The sequence below is a fragment of the Alosa pseudoharengus genome, unplaced genomic scaffold (genome assembly GCF_046254945.1).
Source record: "Alosa pseudoharengus isolate Yale_2024_CS ecotype anadromous, Long Island Sound unplaced genomic scaffold, YU_APseudo_1.1 YU_APseudo_1.1_scf_21, whole genome shotgun sequence".
Taxonomy (NCBI): domain Eukaryota; kingdom Metazoa; phylum Chordata; class Actinopteri; order Clupeiformes; family Clupeidae; genus Alosa; species Alosa pseudoharengus.
Window position 1 is genome coordinate 25,812,943 of NW_027468674.1, and position 21,360 is coordinate 25,834,302.

Below are 21,360 nucleotides of genomic sequence, written 5' to 3' on the forward strand. Positions count from 1 at the left end.
TGTATTGTGGTTGTATCATGACCCTCAGTGATACACCATGATAAACTAGCCTGACGAGCCAAACCCACATCAGGATGCCGCTAGGGTGAGTCTAGATTTCTATGTTCATGATAAAGTAGAGCTCTCTGTTAGGAGAGAAGCTTCTGCCATTCTCTTGGCCTAGCTGGTCTTGATCTGCCAAGATAACACCTGGGAGGTATTCCAAGTAGACCTACGTGGTTTAGTGACAATCCTGGGTAAATTAACACAGAGTAAGGGGTAAACCTCCTACAAGAGCCCTGTGGCATTGTTTTGTTAGGAGAATCATGAAGCCATACAGCTCCTCTATTAGGAGGTTTACCCCTTACTCTTGAGTTAACTTATCCAGGCTTGTCACTAAACTACGTACTTGGAATACCCCCCTGGAGGTAGCCTAGGCCTTCGACTACTGTGGGAGGCATCACATGGAGCCGGTGTTGGCCTCCCTGGGCAGCAGTGGCCTACTGGTTAGCGCTTTGGACTTGTGACCGGAGGGTTGCCGGTCCGAACCCCGACCAGTAGAAAAGCGGCTGAAGTGCCCTTGAGCAAGGCATCTAACCCCTCACTGCTCCCCGAGCGCAATTTTTAATAAAATGACCACAGTTATTGTTACTCCTGTGTGTAATACTTCGTAACGCCTCCCTTTTTCAATAAAACAGCATATCCCATAGTTGGTAAACACAAGTCAGTATTTTTAGATATCTAGAACTCTGTTTATATTTTTAGCGCAACAATATCTGCAATACCTATTGCTACTGGTACTGCTTGTCAACAGTTGACATTCCAAGGATGCTTTATAAATCAAATAAAATGAATTATTTCCACTAGATTAAATGTAATTATTTATATCAAGAATGTACATGACTAACCAGAAACAAATACCTCTTGAATATTCTTATGATCCAAAACGTCACTACATCTGTGTCCCGTTTCATGCGTTGAATATGTGAACTTGGAATTCTAACAAATCAAAACTGAATTGCAATTGAGTTCAAAAGGAATTCAGTGGTAAAGACTGACTAGTTGTAGTCGATGGAATGTACATTTTCACTAGAGAAAACTCAAGTTGCCAGACACTGGAATGAACATTGTAACTATTGAACTGTAGATAGCTTCAATTCAGTAACATTTGATATTGTGACTTGGAATTATTCCAATTTTTTGACTTGATTGTTAGTCAAAAATAATTTTTTGATATCTACATTTGCAATTATTGCTACTGATTAAGTGCCAAAATGGCTCAATAGGTAGCTCTGGCCAGGCTCCCTTGTAATGCTACTGTCTGTACCCCATGTGGCCGCTGTATTAAATACAATGTAAGTCAATGGTAAAGTGCCATGCGGCTGCCTTCAACTGGAATCATACATAATTCCACATTGGTCCTTTAAGAATCTGCAGCATGGGGAAATCCTTAAAGTAGCAAAGAAACTCATTAAAAACCAACAAAATTCTACAACAAAAATAATAATAATAATAATAATAATACAAATAAAAAAATAAATAAAAAAAATTGAATACTAATACCTCTTTTGGAATGAGTTCTCCGATTTATTTCTATACAACATATTGACCAAAAGATTACAATTCCCAACAGTTCTTGTATACAATTCAGTCCTTGAGTTCTTTATAAATGTTCTTTATAACACTTTGTCCTGTATATATATGTATATTCTCCAAAGTAGTAACTGGGTAGATTAAGGGAATATTGCTTTCCTCATTGTTCAAGGCATTTAAGGTCCCACCTAATGTACAGGCATAAGTATAGTATGTGAATGACAAGGGTAGAGACAAACAGTGAATTGGTCCTCAGAGACTTCCAAAGGCAACAAAACAATAACTATAATAACGGCCCCATTTCCAGACAAGCACATAAAGAAACAAAGAGGAATCCACAACAGGAACATGAAACTGTTGCTTAAAGCCTTTGTCCCGTTACAATGGCAAAGGGCCGCTAAGTACTGTATTCCTGAACAATCACTAAGTGAATGGTTCAGGTAAACCCTGTCTGTAAGTAATGACTAGGTCAAGCTAGGTCACACCAACAATGCAGTTTACTGGGCGATAGACAGTGAGGAGGTAATGCAATGCCACCGGCCCTGTGTTTACCAATAATCTTGATGAAAATGTAAACAAAGATGTCATTAGGGTTTTGTCTATTCTGTCATTACCATTTTAACACGTGTAGACGCTTCATGAATTACGTTCAATTTAGATATCTTGCCTCAATGTTCTCTTCTCCATATATTCTTGCCTGAACCCAACAATACACATCCTAATTGTCTCTGTTGGCCTGACTCATTACTAAAACAAGATCTTGGACCTACCTGAGATAATACAGTGACAGGTCTTCAGAATTCTAGTACTACTCAACAGCTCAGTCTAAGCATCAACCTCACCATCTGACTACACTTGATCTTAGCCAAAAGGCCGAGAAGCGATACACTTCCAATACTTTTGTTAACTTTCATGACCGGACCCTTTCTGATTGGCCACTCATTGAAAAAAATCAATTATATTAAGTGCAATGAGGTAAAAATTCAGCACCCTGAGGCAAACTAGTTGCAGAGGAGTGTTGCAAGCCATCAAAGTTGTTAGTCCTGTTACGGTCCGATCACTTTCAAATTGCTTACAAACTTAATTACTTAAACTTTTTAGATTGGTGAGCTTGAGCATTGATGAGGAGACAAGACACATAAGGTGGATGAAAAAGGCCAGAATATGACAGGAAGAGATTTTACTATGCTATAGTGTATTTCTGTTCAACTTTCAAAAGACCCGTTGATACTTTTTGCCTTAATAAGCCTTGCAAATGAAGAGTCAAGACCATTCCTTGTAAGATGCCCCTACCCCTAACCTGATGTAAACCGCTTTTGTGTCATGAAAAAGAAAACAATTTAAAAACCAAGGATGAACTCCCAAGCAGCTACAGAATCAGAACACAGTCAAGAGTCAGGGCAAAATCTACATGAGGGCACCTTCAGAACCAGCCAAATGGCAGAACGACGTTACCGCCCCACTGGCTCCATCACCCCCTCCAGCACCACATGTGATCCAAACCTGACTCCTCACTCCCTTCAGGACTCCTGGAAAAAAAGACCACCCCCACCCCCCCTTCCCTCTCGCCCCCACCACTCTGCTCGCAAGTGGAGAGGTATGATGGGTAAGGGATGTGTGGGCAACCCTGAGCTGTCTCCCTCCTTAGATACTGGTTCCCTCCCCACCCTTTCCCCCGTAAAGCAGTCCAGCCCAGGCAGCCTCAGCCTGCAGCATTAGGGCTAATGATGCTAGCGCTTAGACTTTGTTGACTCTTCTTCTTTAACTGGAATTGAAAGAAAGGACAAAGGTTATAACTAACAGCAAACATGTATTTTGCTCATACATGAACATTACCTTTTACACAGCTACCCAAAGGCCACCAAAAGGAAAACCTTGCTTATAGGTAAACAAAGCTTTCCAAACTCAAATCAAATAGGCTGCTGTTATCGAGATGCAACTGGTCTCCTCACCTTTCCTCATCTCCTCCCTCTTCTTAGCTGCATCTTCTCTCTGTTTTTTGATGATGGCTAACCTAGCAAGGTCAGCTCTGGCCTGATCCGTCTTGCCCTCAAGGTGCAGCTTCATGTAGCGTTCTTTGGCTTGCTGCTTCTCGATCTCCTCTCTGGTACACAGAAACATACAAAATATGTTTGCCATTTTAATCCTGACTCAGGTTGTGATCATGCCACTTATAAGGGGAGAAGAGAATAATAATAATAATAAAAAAAAAAACACTGGCATCTAGATCAGGCCCTCTGACAGTTATTACTAAAACACAGAAATTATTTTCATAAACCATGAACTGAGCAGTTTATAATCGGAAATGTAGGCGAGAGGCCACACTGACCGCTCACGGCGTGAGAGTTCCCTTGGTGCACTGACGTCCACTTCGGCCACTTTCTTGCTCTTCTGAGAGACGCGATTGGGGTTCTCAATCTCAATCAGACCCTCCACTCCTTTCCTCTTTGACTGAGATTGCAGGCATTCAAAGACACATAGTATATCAGGACAGGCATACTCAAGACAGTTTAAATCGTTTGGAATGTACATGAATGCCAGGATATTTACCGACACGTCGTCATCACTACTGCTCGTCTCCTCTTCAGATTCTGAGCCACTCTTTTCTATACCTTCATTTGCCTCCTGTACAAACAGGTCATATGCGACATTACTTCAGTGTCCATTTATGAAAGAAATCTTCTATCAACCCACACAGATTGAACGACAATAAGCAGCGAGTAGGTGGTCCGCAATGAATTGCTGTTCTTGCAAATACGATCCATTTACTAAACATAGAGTTGCCATGACTTACCTTCTCTCTCTGAGCCTTCATCTGTCGGTCAATCTCCTCGGGATTACTGAATTGCTTTCCGCGGCCTTTATGGCCCTTTTTACCTAAAATAAAACAAAACATGACGTTAGAGAGGTATTAATGTAAAAACCGAGAAAGAATAAACAATACGATTATTTCCTAAACATTCTATCAACCAACACCACCACTGCATGCGATTAGAAAAAATTCTGGGCAACGTCATTAATTCAACGCACGGTCGAGATATGACCATAATGTGCAAGAGCCGGTGAAAACTTAGCATGCTAGCACGCTATTGCTAGCGACGATAACAATATGGACAGGTTGTGTCCATGGCTTTCTGAGCATTTAGAAACCCAGCTAAGACGTTAACAGAAAACTGCATTTAGGAAAACTGGTCAAACACCTGCTGAAAGGATCATATCCCTCCCCGTTTACTACCGTCACTATGATAACTACTTCTCAACTCATAGCTAACGTTAGCTATCAACCATCAAGTTTACGCCACCAGCTTTAACGTTAACGTTACCATTATTAAGGTTAGCATCAACATCAAGCTGGTTTCAGGTTGATCCACGACGTGGAGAAATAGTTGACCGATTGGACACCCACATAAAATTGTTATCTAGCTAACAGACATTTTAAAAGCGGCCACTAAATTCCATCTTCAAGGCAATGTTATCTGATGTTAAATGGGCTGACTAACATTAGCGTTAGCCAAACTAGCTCGCTAGCTACCAGGCTAACATTAGCTAGCTAACTTATTTGAAAAGACGCATGACTTACCACCTCTTGGCATGTTTAAATGTTGATAAGTTCTTAAAAGTTAAAATAATACACTAAAACCGTTTTGAATAGCAACAGACTGTTACTTTACCCACTTGACTATAATCTGGATAAAATAATATAAATCTTATTTTGAGTGTGTGTTGAGGCCTTCGACAATACGACGTCCGCTCTGTCGTCCACAACCACGCTTGCGAAGGGAAAGGCAGCTAGTGAATAAGAAAACACGTTCTGAAAGACAGGTGCCATATCCAACAGAAATCATGAGTGGGTTGGATTTTACAGAAAACTGACCAATTACAAGGCAATCTAGGATCGTCATCAAAGGCAATGACGTACTCAATTCAGACGCACTGCCCCACGCCAAGTAGGCTATGTATCTGGTTTGGTTTAATAGGTTTCTGTTGGGTGGATGGAATATTCTTAGGGTAAACAAAATCTGGTTTAGTCGTCAAGAACAAGTTGACCATTATGCTTGTGTGATTATATGCTTTTATTGCAGAAAGGAGATATAAAACAACATGATGTTTAGACGGAGGTATTGATGTGCAGTGTTAAGCAAATACATTGACCTACACAAACATATTTACAACTTCCTTCTTTTTGAAAATATATTGTTGAGACATAGTCTGTCAAACTTGCAGAATGTACTCATTCTGTTCCAGCAAGTGAGCGCTTTCTTAGCTTAGTCTGGCAGACACAGAACAAACAAGATTTATACACAAAACGTGAATCCGACTAGCCTAAAGAATGTCATAACTGACCACCCTTCATTTAAGCACCAGATCCAGGACAAATTAGTTCTACCAAATGTAGGCTTATAGCTTTTATTATAAAAAAAAAAAATTTTCATTGTATCATTGGTCTTATTGGTCTTCTACTTGGATCTCAACTTTCTTCATCCTTCAAAGCAGTTTGGTGAGCATTGTCCGAATCATGATTGGTATGGTTGACCACCTCCTCGACATCTGGTTCCTCCACATTTGGTGAGTCCTTGCTTTTCTTTCTCCCTATGCAACAGTAAGACGCTGTGGCCAGGAACACACCCGCAGTTAGCAGCTCTGATCCGGCCATGTAAAAAATCAGCTCATAGTTTTTGAAAGCATCCACCAAGATTCCTGTGAATAACAGTGAAATGGTTACAGTATTAAGACGCATTTCCCAACACAATTTCTTAATCATTGTAAAGAGAAAGACATATACCCACTGATTTAAGGTGAGATTCACATTTTCCTCAATGAAATCCAATGCTATTCCAGCACAAGATTTAAACATTACTTAGGGCAGGTCAGGTCTAAGTCAAGGTCAGGTAAGATCAGGGATAGATAACCATGCACCTAAGGACTATGCTATGGCTGCAATACCAATACTCACCAGCAGAGGGCGGTCCAATTAGCACACCCACGGATTCAAAGAGCAGCACAAGCCCGAGGGCACTGGGGAAGCTGCCACTTCCGACTATCCCCATGAGCACCTCAAACTGCAGAGCTCCCACCATGCCATAGGTGATTCCAAAGAACACGCAGAAGATAACCAGCCCCATGTAGCTGGTATTCCTTGCTGAACAGACGTCTGTGAGGCCATTGAGGATCAGGGCGATACTAAAGAAGTAGGGCATCTTTGGTCGCACCCAGTTCAGGCCAGCTATCACACCACAGGTGGGTCGTGCGAAGATGTCTATGAAGCCGATGATGGAGAGTAGGAAGGCGGCATCGCGGTCGGGCACCCCCTGGTCCTTGGCATAGTTAACCAGGAGAATGGTGGGCACAAACAGGCCTAAGACCACAATGAACTTGGCAATGATATAGATCACCAGGCCTCTGTCGTTAAGCACACTGAAGTCCAACAGTTTCTTCTTGGGCGGTTTCTGGCTCTTCTTCACCACGTTGTTCTCATGGCCCTTTGACGGCAGCATCTCTTTCAGCTCCTGGGCGTCGGCCTCCACCCCGACTGGTGCCTTCTTCAGCTTCCCCAGCAAGGGCCTCATGACCGCCCCGCAGGTGCAGCAGTTGAGTAGCAGGCCGCCCATGATGAGGAACCCTCCTCTCCAGCCGTACTTGTCGACAAGCACCTGACCCAAAGGGGACAAGGCTGAGAGAAACACGGGGCTCCCCGCTGCTGCAAGTCCATTGGCCAGAGGGCGGCGCTTGTCAAAATAGGTCCCCAACATGATGAGGGAGGGTTGGAAGTTGAAGGCTAAACCAAGACCTAGGGAAAGATGGGCATGTCAGATTATGACATCTCTTAAAAGTTGTTTTGCTGATTACTTGATTGTTTCAACATACAGATTATTTGACTTAGAAACTGAATTTCTGCATTAAGTCTGCAGTTTAACCAGACATTTAGTCAGACATTTCCAGTCATGTTTTTTCCATTAAAATATCAAACCACTAAAGCATACAAAAAAATACGAGTTGACATATGGACTGAAAGTAAATCTTCGAGACAGGAACTGTCAAGAGGAGGGGGAAAAGTATGGTAAAAGAGGCATCAACACCTGTGAGCATTCCAGCAGTCAAATACAGCTGGATGATATTGGTCGTGAAGGAAGCAGTGATCATTCCTGCTGATGCCAACAGTCCTCCCAGCAGCATCACTGGACGACATCCAAACTTGTTTACCAAGATGCTGGACAGGGGACCTGATAACAGAGGTTGTGACGAGATGTGTTATTTTGTAATAACTTATGTGCAATTGTGTTAACAATTAACAATCCAATGCTTTACGGAGGAATCAGCGGAACACACAGATGTTCCTTGTCATCAGCTGCTCCGAACAGAAATAAACATCTGTGTGCTCCGGTGATTCCTCCCGTTCTTTCCATAATCAGAGTAGTTTAGTTTCTCTAAATTAAGGATGCCATCTGACCTGAACCGTAGAGCATGGCCAACATGATGGAGGAGATCCATGCTGTGTCACTGTACCCGCAACCAAAGTCTTTCATCAACTCTTTGAAATAAACGCTAACAGCTTTGGGGAAAGCATAGGAGAAGCCAGTGATGACGAAGCATCCAATCAACACAACCCAGCCCCAGCCGCCATCCGGGGGTCTTGGGGCCTCTCTCTCTGCTGTACTGGATCCCATCTCTTTTCACACACAAGTCACCTGGAACAGAAGACTTGAGTGTTAATGTCTATGGATAAGTTGAAGAACTTGACATTGCAAATGTTATCTGTGGGTACAAGAATGTATTCTGTGAGTGTGTGTCTCCAATAGACCTAATTTTGGTTAAGACTTCGAGCTCAAATGAAAGCATTCATGTGGAAATGTGATACTTTCTAATTTTTGGCTTTCTTGTTTACGCCAGCTTTTGTTCTTGCACCTTTTATTACTCACAATCCGTTTATGACTGTGACTAAGCTGAGAACACAATTGGCCCAGAGATATGTCTCTCAGATGACTATATTTCGTTTGCTGCTATGCTAATGTTTCTTTCAATTAATATACATCTCAAGGATGTGGACATGTGTACTCTTTTTGCTATATACTGATTTATTTAACTGTAATCTGTAGTGGCATTCCCATAAGTAAAAAAGGTCTCTTTGTATAGCTGGAATTTCCCCTAATCCTCCTTTAGAACTGTACAGAACAGAGGTAATCTGCCTCAAAACACACGTTTTTAACTCACATGTACCCTACACAAACAAGTATGAGATCACTTGCCATACATAGGGAAGCCTTATTTCGTTGCAACGTATAGCATCATGTATATGAGTCTCCATTGACCCCTCACTTTCACTGCCAAAGCTAACAGTGCCCAGGCAACTCTGATCACATCGTCAGAATAACAAATGTTTGTTTGGTTCATACAATTTTTGTTTATACTGCTTTTCCATTACATTGTAGTCACTAAACAATACTATATTACATCCCATCCCAGATTGTAGAAGCCAAATCTGCCTAAAGTGTAGTAAACAGAAAAATGTGTAACCTTACCTGTGATACCAAGATCCACTTGAAGAACTTTCCACTTTGACACCACAACATCAGATTGTCCTCCAGGTAATGACAGACAATTTACTAGTTTGATTCATTTTTGAGCAAAATGAATGTCATAACATCTGCACAACATGCGCTCCTGTTCTCTCACGTTGTCAGTAACAAAATTCAAGACTCTTGGATGTTGGAGTTCCTTCTGAGGTGTTCATTGATCTCAACTTTTTTTGTGTCAATCGTGAAAACTCTGATTATTCCGGTATGGTACTACACGGTCACTCTCTCATTCGTGTCCCTCTGACTATGCTGATCTGCCAGTTATACCCACTACAACCCCACCCACATGAGTTTGAAAGCCTCCCACTAATATGGCAAAATAAGGAATTTGTTTGAAAATGTGTAGCAGGTTCAGTTCTGTTCCATTAATACAAATTACATGGAGATGTTTGTCACATGATTTCATGTACTAAGTGGGCCTAATTCAATGAAACACTGATGGAGGGTGCCTGATTAAAGAGATACAAGTTACAGCATATTAAAAGTAAAAAACAAAAACAACACTATAAATATTTACAAATTAGGGCAGCAAGGCTTGTGTTAAAATATATTTACAATTTAGTGCAAATGCTGCAAAAGACAGTGGATGTATGAATTCCTCTCAGTCTGTGTGAATTTGTCTTTTACGACTACTACAGTATATTGATGGTTGGTATGCTTTGTGTTTCTGTTTGGTAATTTGTTTTTAGTCTTAGATAGCCTAATATCTGCATGGCTTGGGGCCATTTCGGCATATTTACAATACATACATTCCCTGTTAAAAAAAAAATGTATGAATAAATTAATATGCCATGACAATGACAGATACAAAAAAGGTATTAACTTTGTTGTCACTGAAAAGATTCAGCTGCTTTACAAATATTCACACAGAACCCTTTCAACATACAATTAATACTATTCTTCATTGATAAATGAGTGCTGTTTAAGTGATATATGATGACTCCTTTGTTTTATGTATACTTTAATTCCTTATGAACTTCACGTCATTGATCGATTCTACATGTATATGGGCAAAACAAATAAGACGTTTGTAACTATACACACCCGATACAGCTGCAAACCTGAATGCTGTATTTATTTCGCCCCTTAAAGTAATTTTTTGCACTGGTTCAACAATTATCAGCACGTAGTTGGTCATAAAAAAACTTGACGTGATTTAAAGTACTGCATAAGCTACTAAAATATGTTCCCTCTGAAACAACATTCAGTTCCACGTATTGCCAAGAGGTGAGACAAAGGTGTACCACCTCCCTCACCATTTGCCCCAGCGAGAGGGGTTAACGGGACAAGATGCCCCACGTGCACAGGCCTGCATACAGGATTCATTGTGTTATGCAATGCCCTGGTGTAGTACGTGTCTCCAACCACATGCAGAAATCCATGTAAATCTGTGTGTACATTTTCAAGCACATGAAACCCCTTTGTAAGCCCTTTCTACATAATGAACCTGATTGTTTACTGTTACGAGGGTCTCTAGGATTACAAGCAACACTTCCTGATATACAGAGACCTAATCTGATGCTGAAACTATATGGGCGGTGATAGTGTGTAATTATCATGTGAATACATGTTATCACGAAGACTATGCTAATTAAACTACAATCATTTAAAAAGACAGAAATATATGCTGTTACTTAATAAAACGATGAAATTACCACACCTTAGCTGTCCATGTAGGCTAACAGAGTGCAGGGACTATACATAGTGTAGGGACTATACAGTCCAGGACTCCTGTGAATTAAATACAGCCCATGCCTTTCTTTACATATCCATTGTTCTCTGTGTCAAAAACACAGTATAACACAACAGTAAGTTATTTACAAATACACCATTATTGTTTGCCCATTAAACATTAGAACATTTTTTACAAGAAATTCTTGCCTGTACTGTACTTATTTCATTACTCACCATATAAAATTGGTACTACAGAAATGTGTAATGGTATATATTAAATTATGTTACATGTTCATAAAATGCCAGAAAAGGGGGCAAGCCTTTAAAAAATAAATGTAATTGTGTGACTCACACTTATGTAAATGAACATCAAAAATATTGTAGAAAAATGTATAAAAAACAAACAAATAATAAAACACAAAACAATATTCTGCATCTGCATACTATCATCTCAATCATTCTTGAAAAATGTTTACAAAATTTAAACAATTCTTTACATATTGATTAAACATACATATTTAACAAACCAACCCAGTAATCTGGTAAAATCATTTGGACTCTTTCAGATTACTTTTTTCTCCGGGCGTGGTTCTTCACTTCCTCAAGCTCCTTCTGAATGAGGTGAGTCTCAGCTGTGGTTTCAGACAACTATGGGAGGAGGAAAAAAATGAATAAATTACAACTCAATTGACCTTTAACAGTCTTTAACTGTGGCTATTGCTGAAAACCGCTTTGTGTCTGCATTGCATGTACTTCTGCAAGCTGCTTGCTTTTCCTCAGTCTAAGCTCTTAAAATTATATCTCCTTTCTGCTTTCCTTTCTTTTTACTCTCCTCTGTTACCTAAGAAACCAAATTCAGAAACATAACATTTGTTAACACTTCTAGATTCTAAGATAAACTGAAGAAAACACTATGCTGTTCTTTACAGTAGATTCCCACCATGTCGAGCAGAAGGTCAACTTTTAATTTCAATAGATTGTTCTCCTCTTCTAGCTGCTGGTTCCTTTTCTTCAGCCTCTGCACCTCCTTTCCTGAAACATTGCCTCCCGATTCTAGACACATGACATAAACAGAATCAAAAGATATCCACTGCCAAAATGAAATAAAATTATAAAATTACAAACATCTGAACAAATACAAAACATAATCGTTTTTTGATTACCTGTGATAGCACGTACCTGTAATCCACTGACCCTCTTCAAATTTCAAACTCTGGCCTCCAATATTCATTACCGGGGCACCATATTCCAGACCTAATTCTATTTCCCTCGTAGACCTGTCCAGCTGTAGAGTGAATAGAAGTTGTTGTATGCCTTGGTAAGCTGAGAAAACTATTCCAAGTGAGGGACAGCAGCGGATGATGCGTATGTACTAACCGTATGTAGGTTGGACAACGACGCTGATTTGCGAGGGGGTGTCTTCTTAGGGCTAAATGTGTTTCCAAAAAGAGGCATGATTTCTGAAACCAAAAGGCAGTGGATGTGGCAGTGAATAGTCTTAGCCAAGATCCAAATCAGGATAGCAGGGTCACGGTTGGTCAATTCTGGATATATTCACAGTAATACGTCAGCAAGAGCTGTCTAATTTAGTAGTTTGCAAAACTATGTTGGAACAACTGACCCCAAATCTTAACTAACTTGCAAATCATGTTAGTTACTCTGGTTTGGCGTCGCTGGTAACAGTGAGTATGCTAACGTTAACGTTAATATGCAACATGTGTAGAAATAACAATATGATTAACAGTTAAAGAACTGGCGTTGCATTTTAGTAACCTTACGACAGTCACAAAAAAACGGACAAGGCAAAGTTATCGTTAGGTTGTCACGTTAACGTTAGTTATCAGATGCTAGCTAAGTTAACATTAACGTTAACGTTATTTATCCGAATGGTTTCTGTCTGCTTTGATTTTTAGTCTTACCCAAGGTTTGGTCGTTGAAACAAATGAAACACCAAATGCCACACGATTAAGACTTTGTGTTACACTCCAATTATCTGTTTTACAGAATGACTATGAGCCTATTTGTACGCATATAAGTAAGACCTCCGTGTGATTAGCTAGTCCTAGCAGCTAATAGTTATTGTGTACACAGCGACGGAAGTGTGTGGTCGCTACAACCACAATTTCCTTGGTTACCGCGCATGTGCACTGACGCCAACATGTGACAGCGCAAGTCCTAGTAACAATGTGGCCGATTTCTTGTTACAATTTGACGGAGATAGCATTACATGTGTGACCATGAGCTCTACATGCCACGTGTTTCGTTAGTGTCGATTTATAATAATAATAACGGAGACAAACCATTCCTATTAAGAAATTTAAATATTTCTGTTCGAATAACTATAAATAGCATTGTTCGCATGCAGCATGTCGCACAGCCCCAGTGGCCTAATGGATAAGGCACTGGCCTCCTAAGCCAGGGATTGTGGGTTCGAGTCCCATCTGGGGTGAAATACTTTTCCATTATATGAAGAAGAAAACGGAGAAATATCATACATCACTGATCATATGACTTTGAGATCAAACTCGGGAGTTGCAAGAGCTATCCACCAACCCTGTAACAAAATAGTTGGAGAATGATCAGATGGTGTGGGTGTTGAGTTTGTATTATTCAATGACGGCGACATCCTGAATGAAATCTATGCTTCGAGTGCCAGCCAATTGAATGAATTGAGGTTTCTGATCCTCCAATCCTCTCACAGCTACAAATCCTAATACGCCCTCAGTAGCACCTATAACTTATAGCCTAGACCTGGGGGTTTACGTAGCGTGTCCACGATTTTATATCACTGGGTTATAGGCAACCTAGTAGGCCTAGTGAGTCTACATAGTCCACTCTACTTTTCTTAGACTTAAGACTTTTGCTAAATAAAACTGACACGATGGGAGCTTTGCGTGGTCAAAACCTGATCATCATTCAGTGCGTCTTGGCTGCCACCTGTCAAGGAATTCTTGGTAAGTCAGCTATCGCATATCTGTCCTGTTGTCTCTTCTACTGTATAGAAAATACAAATGTGTTATAGCTGAATTGACTGTTGGCCGACGTTACCTTAAAAAGGTGATGCAATATGATTTGGTTTGAATACGTTGTAAGACGATTTATTAACATAGTGCTGGCCAATTATGTTAACCCTTAAGGTGTTCGGGTCTGTGGGACCCGTTTTCAATGTTTGCTAAAAGAAAAATATGCTATTTATTATTTCTTCTAACTCAAACTCATTGGCCTTGGCTCATTTTGAATAACATAAAAATTAACATATGTTCAATAATGACTGCACACGGCACCCCCTTTTCATACCCACTCGTGTTGCCAGTTACCCTAATTAGTTGCGAAACATTCCTCCTTTTGTTTTCTTTATCATTAGGCTACACAACATTTCCAGCATTTTGTAACCCCCCTTCCAACGTTTTTCTGAAACATGTTGCTGGTATCAAATTCAAAATGAACATACATTTTCCATGAAATAGTCAAATTTGTAATTTTCAACATTTGATATATGATATATTGTCTCTGTGTCCTTTTTGCAACTAAATATTAGTTTAAGAGATTTGCAGATTTTTACATTCTGTCATTCAAACGTCCCAACTTTTTCTGGTTTTGGGTTGTACCTTAACTATGTCCTCCTAACTGGGCCTGCTGTGTGTGTGTGTGTGTGTGTGTGTGTGTGTGTGTGTGTGTGTGTGTCTATGTGTTTGTGCGTCTCTTTGTGTGTCCGTGCCTGTATCGATGTGTGTCTGAGTGTAGGTGTCTGTTTGCAGGAATGTTGTCTTCCTGCACCTGCTATTCCCATACTAAATTGTTACATTTCAAGCACTTTCACCTGTTCTGATTTAGTTCTAAGAAATAAGCACCAATAATGATCAAATTCTTGTTTCTATTTTTTTTTTACCTTTTTTATAATCGAAATGGCAAATGGCAAATATGCCACCTTTTTATAATCGAAATGGTAAATGGCAAATATGAACCATAAATTATGTCTATATCATTGGTAATTGAAAGTAAGCACCTGTTAAGTATTTTTACCTAAATTTCTATGTCTGTATTGATTTAACCCTTAAAGGAGTACCGTCACACTGGTGTGACGGGAATGTTGGGAAATTAACATTCTAAAGAATATCTGGGTTCATTGAATTCAACATAGAATTTTAGAACCTTCAATTGTTGCGGAACTTAGAATGTTCAAAAACCTACACCTTTAAGGGTTAAAAGCCTAATAATGTGGTGGGTGCCTCAGACCCGGGAATATTGTTTGAGTAACAAAAATATGAACATCTTACAAGGGTTAAGTAGCCGAGGCCTATTCTGTAAGACAGTGATAAAACTGCAAGGAATGTGAATAATATCTGAAGCATTAATTGTCTGTCAGTCCATATGTAGTGAAGGATTTAAATCCCATTGTGGCTTTGTGCATCTACAAGAGATACAGAGAGCCACGGTATATTGGGATGCTACCCAGAAGACAGTTTATTTGAGAAAAGGTATCATGGACAGCATGGGGGATGCCTATGGATACTTCAATGACAGCTTGTCCATCACCGGCTGGAATGTGCTAGAAATAAAAGCTGGGTATGGAAAGATCCGCCAACCAGATGAGGTCACATTTTTCATAGCTGGATACCTGGAAGGTCACCTCACTGCAGAGTAAGTATTTTTTCTAGATAGTTTGCAGCTATGCTTTAAACTCATGTCCCCGGTTTTGTAGCATTTTGTCTTTTTGTACTTTTGTAGGCAGATGTTCAGTCATTACATTAACATGTACCCTCAGCTGATGAAGGACAAGCGAGTCCTGGCACCCTTGAGAAATTTTCTGAGGTAAGATATTTGAGAGGATGAACTCAGAAATACTATTTGCGTTGAGGCACCATTATGAATATGGAAATGCAAATACAGTTAGTTCATTATGATGTGTGCTATCGCCTCCTACACAATATTTCTATCTGATAATGTTTTATCTGATAGAGGTTGTAGGATATACTACAACTGTACAACTGTCATTGTTCAGATGGCACCAGCAAAATATTTTTTTTATTAACTTCAGCGCCTTCTGTTGTCAGAGAGCAGGATGCATGGACCAGAGAGCAAGTGAAGCAGAACAAGAATGACCCCCTGTGGCAGCATGCAGGACTGGTTATTGCCCAGTTGGACGGGCTCCAAGCGGGTGCAGCGGACTGGGCAAAAAAACAGCAGAGACAGGTACGATAACTGTCCCACGCTATATGCATTCATATCACAATGCTCATTATTAGTGAATCAGTGATGAAAATTATTTACTTTATTTTTTAAATAATTTACTTTACAGTGTTTTCACTTGTAAAAGTGAGTCTGCATGTACTGAATGTGTGTTATGTTAACCTGCTTCTTACTTTTCTGTACGGTTGTAGTCGCTGTCTATGTTTGCCATACAGTTCCTCAATGCAGTTGGGGACCTACTGGACTTAGTCCCAGTCCTGAGATCACGCAGATTCAGCCTCTCTGACTTATTCAGCAAACCAACCATGGGTCACTGTTCAGTTCTCATCAAGGTCAGAAGCTCATAACACACTGCACTACTACTATTTTGTTCATAGTGATTCACATGGGTCAGAATGATCAGAATGTGTTTTTTGTAAGGCATTTACAAACCATTTAGATAAATTATGTCATGCATGTATTATTCACATTGTAATATAGCATGCATTAAAGCGATGGTTCGGAGTAATTTCACCCTAGGGTCCTTTGCACCATGACCCCGAGCCAAACACCCTCCCAGAACCTTTTTTCCCTTGGTCGAACCCTGGTCGAGTAGCGCTATCAAAAACGAATGACGTTCTGCAGTCGTGATGGAACCAACTTTTATCTCGTAAATTACCCCACTAATAATGCCCTGAATGGTACGAAACTTCTGCAGTAGTACAACTACGACCTTTAGTCCAATAACGAGGCATTAGAAAGTTTGTAAGTGCACCAGGAGTTTATTTAAATAAGACTTGCCTGATTATCTGCTACTATACCGCTGCATCGACGTTTCTTCCGTGATTTGGGAAAAGCCTGTAAAAGTCCTGGCAGGAAGCATGCATAAGGATGTAGATCCAGGAATGCACTAATATTTTGTTCGTAGTCCAGTTTGCAACAATTATTAGTTATTACTAAGTTGTAAACACTTCGGAAAAAAAATATTTAAAACTGGATATACCAAAAAACGTTGATGTAATCGCTTCCTGCAAGGACTTTTACAGGCTTTTCCCAAATCACGGAAGAAATGTCGACGCAGCAGTATAGTAGCAGATAATCAGGCAAGTCTTATTTAAATAAACTCCTGGTGCACTTACAAACTTTCTAATGCCTCGTTATTGGACTAAATGTCGTAGTTGTACTACTGCAGAAGTTTCGTACCATTCAGGGCATTATTAGTGGGGTAATTTACGAGATAAAAGTTGGTTCCATCATGACTGCAGAACGTCATTCGTTTCTGACGGCGCTACTCGACCAGGGCTCGACCAAGGGAAAAAAGGTTCTGGGAGGGTGTTTGGCTCGGGGTCATGGTGCAAAGAACCCTAGGGTAAAATTACTCCGAACCATCGCTTTAAGTGGAGGGTATTTGTTATTTATGTTTTATTTTGCATTGCTTATATATTCTCTGCATCTAGCTATGATATGTGCTATGAAAACATATATCCACGATTTGGTAGATGAATTGTAGTCAATGTGATGTTTAAAAATTCCTCCCTGAATTCTCTCTTACCTCGATGCATCCTCTTACTGTCAGATGTTACCAGGCTATGAAAACCTCTTATTTGCTCACTCGAGCTGGTATACATACGCTGCCTCCATGCGCATCTACAAGCACTGGGACCTTAGACTGTCCAGTGCAGACGTAGCCACGGGCAAGATGTCCTTCAGCAGCTACCCTGGTAATTAAGCAGAGATGACTGGATGCTTTGGGTGCGGGTGAAGCTGCGAGATGTTGGTGGTGGGCCTTTTAATGATGCACTCTGACAACGCAGGCCTTCTGACGTCGCTCGACGACTTTTACCTGCTGGGCAGCGGGCTGCTCATGACCCAGACCACAAACAGCGTCTACAACAACTCCCTCTTCTCCTCGGTGACGCCACAGAGCTTGCTCGCATGGCAGAGGGTGCGCTTGGCTAATGCCATGGCACGGACTGGTGAACACTGGGCTAGTATTTTCTCAAAGTATAACTCAGGTGAGTGACAGGTATGGTATATTACACGTTGGACATTCACCTAATGCCTTATAGGTTTGGCATAAGTACCTACTGCTGAATACAAAATGTAGGAAAAAGAAAGTGTTGACATGATATTATTATTCCTTGTCTCCAAGAGTACTTAAGAGCTGTAATATTTATAAGAGCAGAATTATGTAATATGGAGATACTATACTCTATATTTGCATCTTATGTAAGGACAGTTTTTATAAAGATATTTCATGAACTGAGCATGACACTGTAGATTAGAGTGACTTAGATTTTCAGCACACTGCGTCCTCATCCAGGCTTTGCCTCTTTCTCAAAGGCACCTATAATAACCAGTACATGGTGGTAGACCTGAACAGAGTGACGTTGGGCAGAAAGATTGATGATGGGGCTCTGACTGTGGTCGAGCAGATCCCTGGTCTGGTGGTTTCCTCAGATCAGACCCAGGCTCTCCGACAAGGTATGGTCAAGGTTTTTATTTTTACATTGTTTCAACTTTAATTAATTTAGCATTGTAAAACAGCTACCATGACGGTCTAGTCACTATGATGATAATATCATATATTGTTAATATATGTTTGGGGGCAGTCGTGGCCTACTGGTTAGCGCTTCGGACTTGTAACCGGAGGGTTGCCGATTCGAACCCCGACCGGTAGGTAGGCCACGTAGGCCAGGTAGGTAGGCCAGGTAGGTAGGCCACGTAGGCCAGGTAGGCCACGGCTGAAGTGCCCTTGAGCAAGGCACCTAACCCCTCACTGCTCCCCGAGTGCCGCTGTTGTTGCAGGCAGCTCACTGCGCTGGGATTAGTGTGTGTTCACTGTGTGCAGTGTGTTTCACTAATTCACAGATTGGGATAAATGCAGAGACCAAATGGGATCAAAAGAGTATATATACTATACTTATACTTATTCCCCATGCGCTTTCGATTATTTGGGAAAATCAGCTTTTTATTTTCCAAGTGTCAGTGCCAATGTTGTAATACAGCTGTTTTTACACATTTCAACAAGGATACTGGGCGTCCTACAATGTGCCTTTTCATCGGGATATCTACAACCTGAGTGGCTATGAACTGATGTGGAGCCAATTGGGGGAAGACTACTCCTATGACCTCTGCCCAAGAGCCAAGATCTTCCGCAGGGATCAGGGCAGAGTCCTTAGCTGGGCCTCCATGAAACATATCATGCGATACAATAGTGTGTGCTATTCAATACCTTTATAACAATGCAGTGTATTCCATTATGCATTAGGCTGAGTATGAAATGTCTCAGGGTCTTGGTACAATTAATGAAATTGCATTGTCATTGCAATTCATGCCATTTCAATACCAATTCGTTGCCATTGTCTTTTCAGACTACAAAAAAGATCCATATGCCAAGGGACACCCCTGCAAAACCATCTGCTGTCGCAATGATTTAAGGATTAGGAGACCGCATCCTACAGGCTGTTATGACACTAAGGCAGAGTGGCCCAACTAAATTCTTTGAGAATATCATTAATTTATTAAAACCTGTTTCACACACATACACACACACACACACACACACACACACACACACACACACACACTGTGAGTTAATAAGGGACCACCATATGTGATATTAAATCCTCCCTGCTTGTCCTGACAGGTGACCGACTATCTTCATGCGCAGAAATTTGTTGCTGAAGCAGTGAGTGGACCCCCCACACAGGGTGGACTTCCCCCCTTCTCCTGGGAACGCTTCAACCGCACCTCTCACATGGGCCTTCCACAGATGTACAACTTCAGCTTTGTTACCATGCAGCCCCTTCTGTTCACACCCTGACCTAGTCCACTATAGACTCCAGCTCCCAGTGGCCCATCTTATGGAAGGCAGAGACATTACACTGGTCACACCTAATGACTATTTTATATACACAATGACTATATAATACACTCATTGGTCATACATTGGTATATATATATATACAGTATGTGTGTGTGTGTGTGTGTGTGTGTGTGTGTGTGTGTGTGTGTGTGTGTGTGAGTGTGTGTATATATATACCAATGTATGACCAATGAGTGTATTATAGTCATTGTGTGTGACACATTGTGTTATATGTTATATCTGGCTTCACTTCATTAGTTAACTGAAGCCATGCACAGTGAAGATACACTGCAGGTAGTCACTGGGATAGTAAAAATGAATAGGCATTGGTCCTGGAATCCTGGAAATGATCGGCTATTAGCAAAATACTCCCACAATGGAATACTAATTGGGTTAAGTCCAGTGGCGTAACTATAGTAGGTGCAGCAAGTGCAGTCGCACCAGGGCCCGTGATCTCCCGGGGCCCGTCGCTACCCCCGCCCTGCCTCCTTTTTTTGAAAATGTTAGAGCACGGAGAGTGAAGCGTCATTTTGACGAACTATCGGAAGATGAGCGCTTAACCGATGCAGAGAGATAGTTTAATGCAACTCTGGACATCATAATCAGCCAGCTCTCCCAAAGATTTGCAAGTATGCGGGAAACTTGTCATGTGTTTGAGTCTTTACGTCCTGACCCTTCAACTTGCAGGTGATGATGAACTGCTTGAAAAGGCAAGACGTTTGTCAGACCATTATAGCAGGGACATTGCACATAAGTCATCTATTTTTCAACTTGCCAAAATACTGGTGGTAGATTATGACAGTGTAACATCCACATTCGGGGAAGTGTGTTGCTCTCATGTTGTTTCTGACATTGCCTGTGTCAACAGCTGAGCGATCTTTTTCCAAACTCAAACTTATTAAGACCTACCCTAGGAGCAGCATGGGGCAGGAGAGGCTCAGTGGGTTAGCTATCCTGTCCATTGAAAATACGAGAGCTAGCATTAAATATTGGGAACATCGTTGACAATTTTGCACAACGAAAGGCTCGTAAGATGGCCTTCTTCTAATGGCCAAAATTCCATATTGGGGATTGTATGCATATGAATGATTTTATTTGGTTTCTGTACGGTTAAATAAGTTAGGCTACATTAAGTTTAGTTTCTGCGCAGTGCGAGTTTATAAGCAAGCAATCTACGCTTGCAGTTTCATCAGAGGGTTGAAGAGGCGCATTGAGCGCATTGAGTGTTCCCGTTATTCCATGCGAGTTGATGTTAATGCAGTAGCCTAATATTAGATTACCCTGGCCTGCAGGCTGTTAATAAAATAATTTTTAATGTTTTCACATGTAATTGGTCCTATGTAGTCGTGTGTTTTTTATTTGAAATTGTAATCTGTAACTACTAAACTACTTCAGTGCCTCAGGCCCTTTGCATAAACAATTGAAGTCACCCTTAATGTGTATTGCATGTATCAGAGCTAATTCATCTTGGGTCAAAGTATGTCGGTATGGAGCTCGCGTAGC

At 40.8% G+C, this 21,360-nt stretch overlaps 4 protein-coding genes and 1 non-coding gene across 6 annotated transcripts; 2 read left to right on the forward strand and 3 right to left on the reverse strand.

The window, feature by feature from the left end:
- Positions 1-1,545: 1,545 nt before the first annotated feature.
- pdap1a (pdgfa associated protein 1a) lies at positions 1,546-5,350 on the reverse strand. Its single transcript, XM_076298329.1, has 6 exons — positions 5,153-5,350; positions 4,367-4,449; positions 4,123-4,197; positions 3,902-4,023; positions 3,525-3,676; positions 1,546-3,337 (listed from the first exon to the last, which is right to left on the reverse strand). The coding sequence occupies exons 1-6, from the start codon at positions 5,163-5,165 to the stop codon at positions 3,303-3,305; spliced, it is 480 nt and encodes a 159-aa protein (XP_076154444.1). The 5' UTR covers positions 5,166-5,350; the 3' UTR covers positions 1,546-3,302.
- A 680-nt stretch (positions 5,351-6,030) lies between these two features.
- Positions 6,031-9,189, reverse strand: slc16a8 (solute carrier family 16 member 8). The gene is made up of 4 exons (XM_076298311.1): positions 8,021-9,189; positions 7,650-7,793; positions 6,527-7,360; positions 6,031-6,270 (listed from the first exon to the last, which is right to left on the reverse strand). Exons 1-4 carry the CDS (start codon positions 8,235-8,237, stop codon positions 6,041-6,043), a joined length of 1,425 nt encoding a protein of 474 aa, XP_076154426.1. The 5' UTR covers positions 8,238-9,189; the 3' UTR covers positions 6,031-6,040.
- A 476-nt stretch (positions 9,190-9,665) lies between these two features.
- Positions 9,666-12,902, reverse strand: cby1 (chibby 1, beta catenin antagonist). Of its 2 annotated transcripts, XM_076298334.1 has the most exons (6): positions 12,740-12,902; positions 12,198-12,280; positions 12,000-12,105; positions 11,761-11,873; positions 11,574-11,661; positions 9,669-11,468 (listed from the first exon to the last, which is right to left on the reverse strand). In XM_076298334.1, the coding sequence occupies exons 2-5, from the start codon at positions 12,273-12,275 to the stop codon at positions 11,602-11,604; spliced, it is 357 nt and encodes a 118-aa protein (XP_076154449.1). In that variant the 5' UTR covers positions 12,276-12,280; positions 12,740-12,902; the 3' UTR covers positions 9,669-11,468; positions 11,574-11,601. The 2 variants fall into 2 exon arrangements, with proteins under 2 accessions (XP_076154448.1, XP_076154449.1); XM_076298333.1 differs by lacking the exon at positions 11,574-11,661 and having other exon boundaries at positions 9,666-11,468.
- A 294-nt stretch (positions 12,903-13,196) lies between these two features.
- On the forward strand, positions 13,197-13,269 carry trnar-ccu (transfer RNA arginine (anticodon CCU)). The gene has a single exon. It is a non-coding gene; the product is annotated as a tRNA-Arg (tRNA).
- Positions 13,270-14,316: 1,047 nt separating this feature from the next.
- plbd1b (phospholipase B domain containing 1b) lies at positions 14,317-19,847 on the forward strand. The gene is made up of 11 exons (XM_076298791.1): positions 14,317-14,348; positions 15,222-15,461; positions 15,549-15,632; positions 15,875-16,013; positions 16,202-16,342; positions 17,566-17,710; positions 17,804-18,004; positions 18,333-18,473; positions 19,021-19,206; positions 19,364-19,470; positions 19,639-19,847. The coding sequence occupies exons 1-11, from the start codon at positions 14,317-14,319 to the stop codon at positions 19,813-19,815; spliced, it is 1,593 nt and encodes a 530-aa protein (XP_076154906.1). The 3' UTR covers positions 19,816-19,847.
- Positions 19,848-21,360: the final 1,513 nt, after the last annotated feature.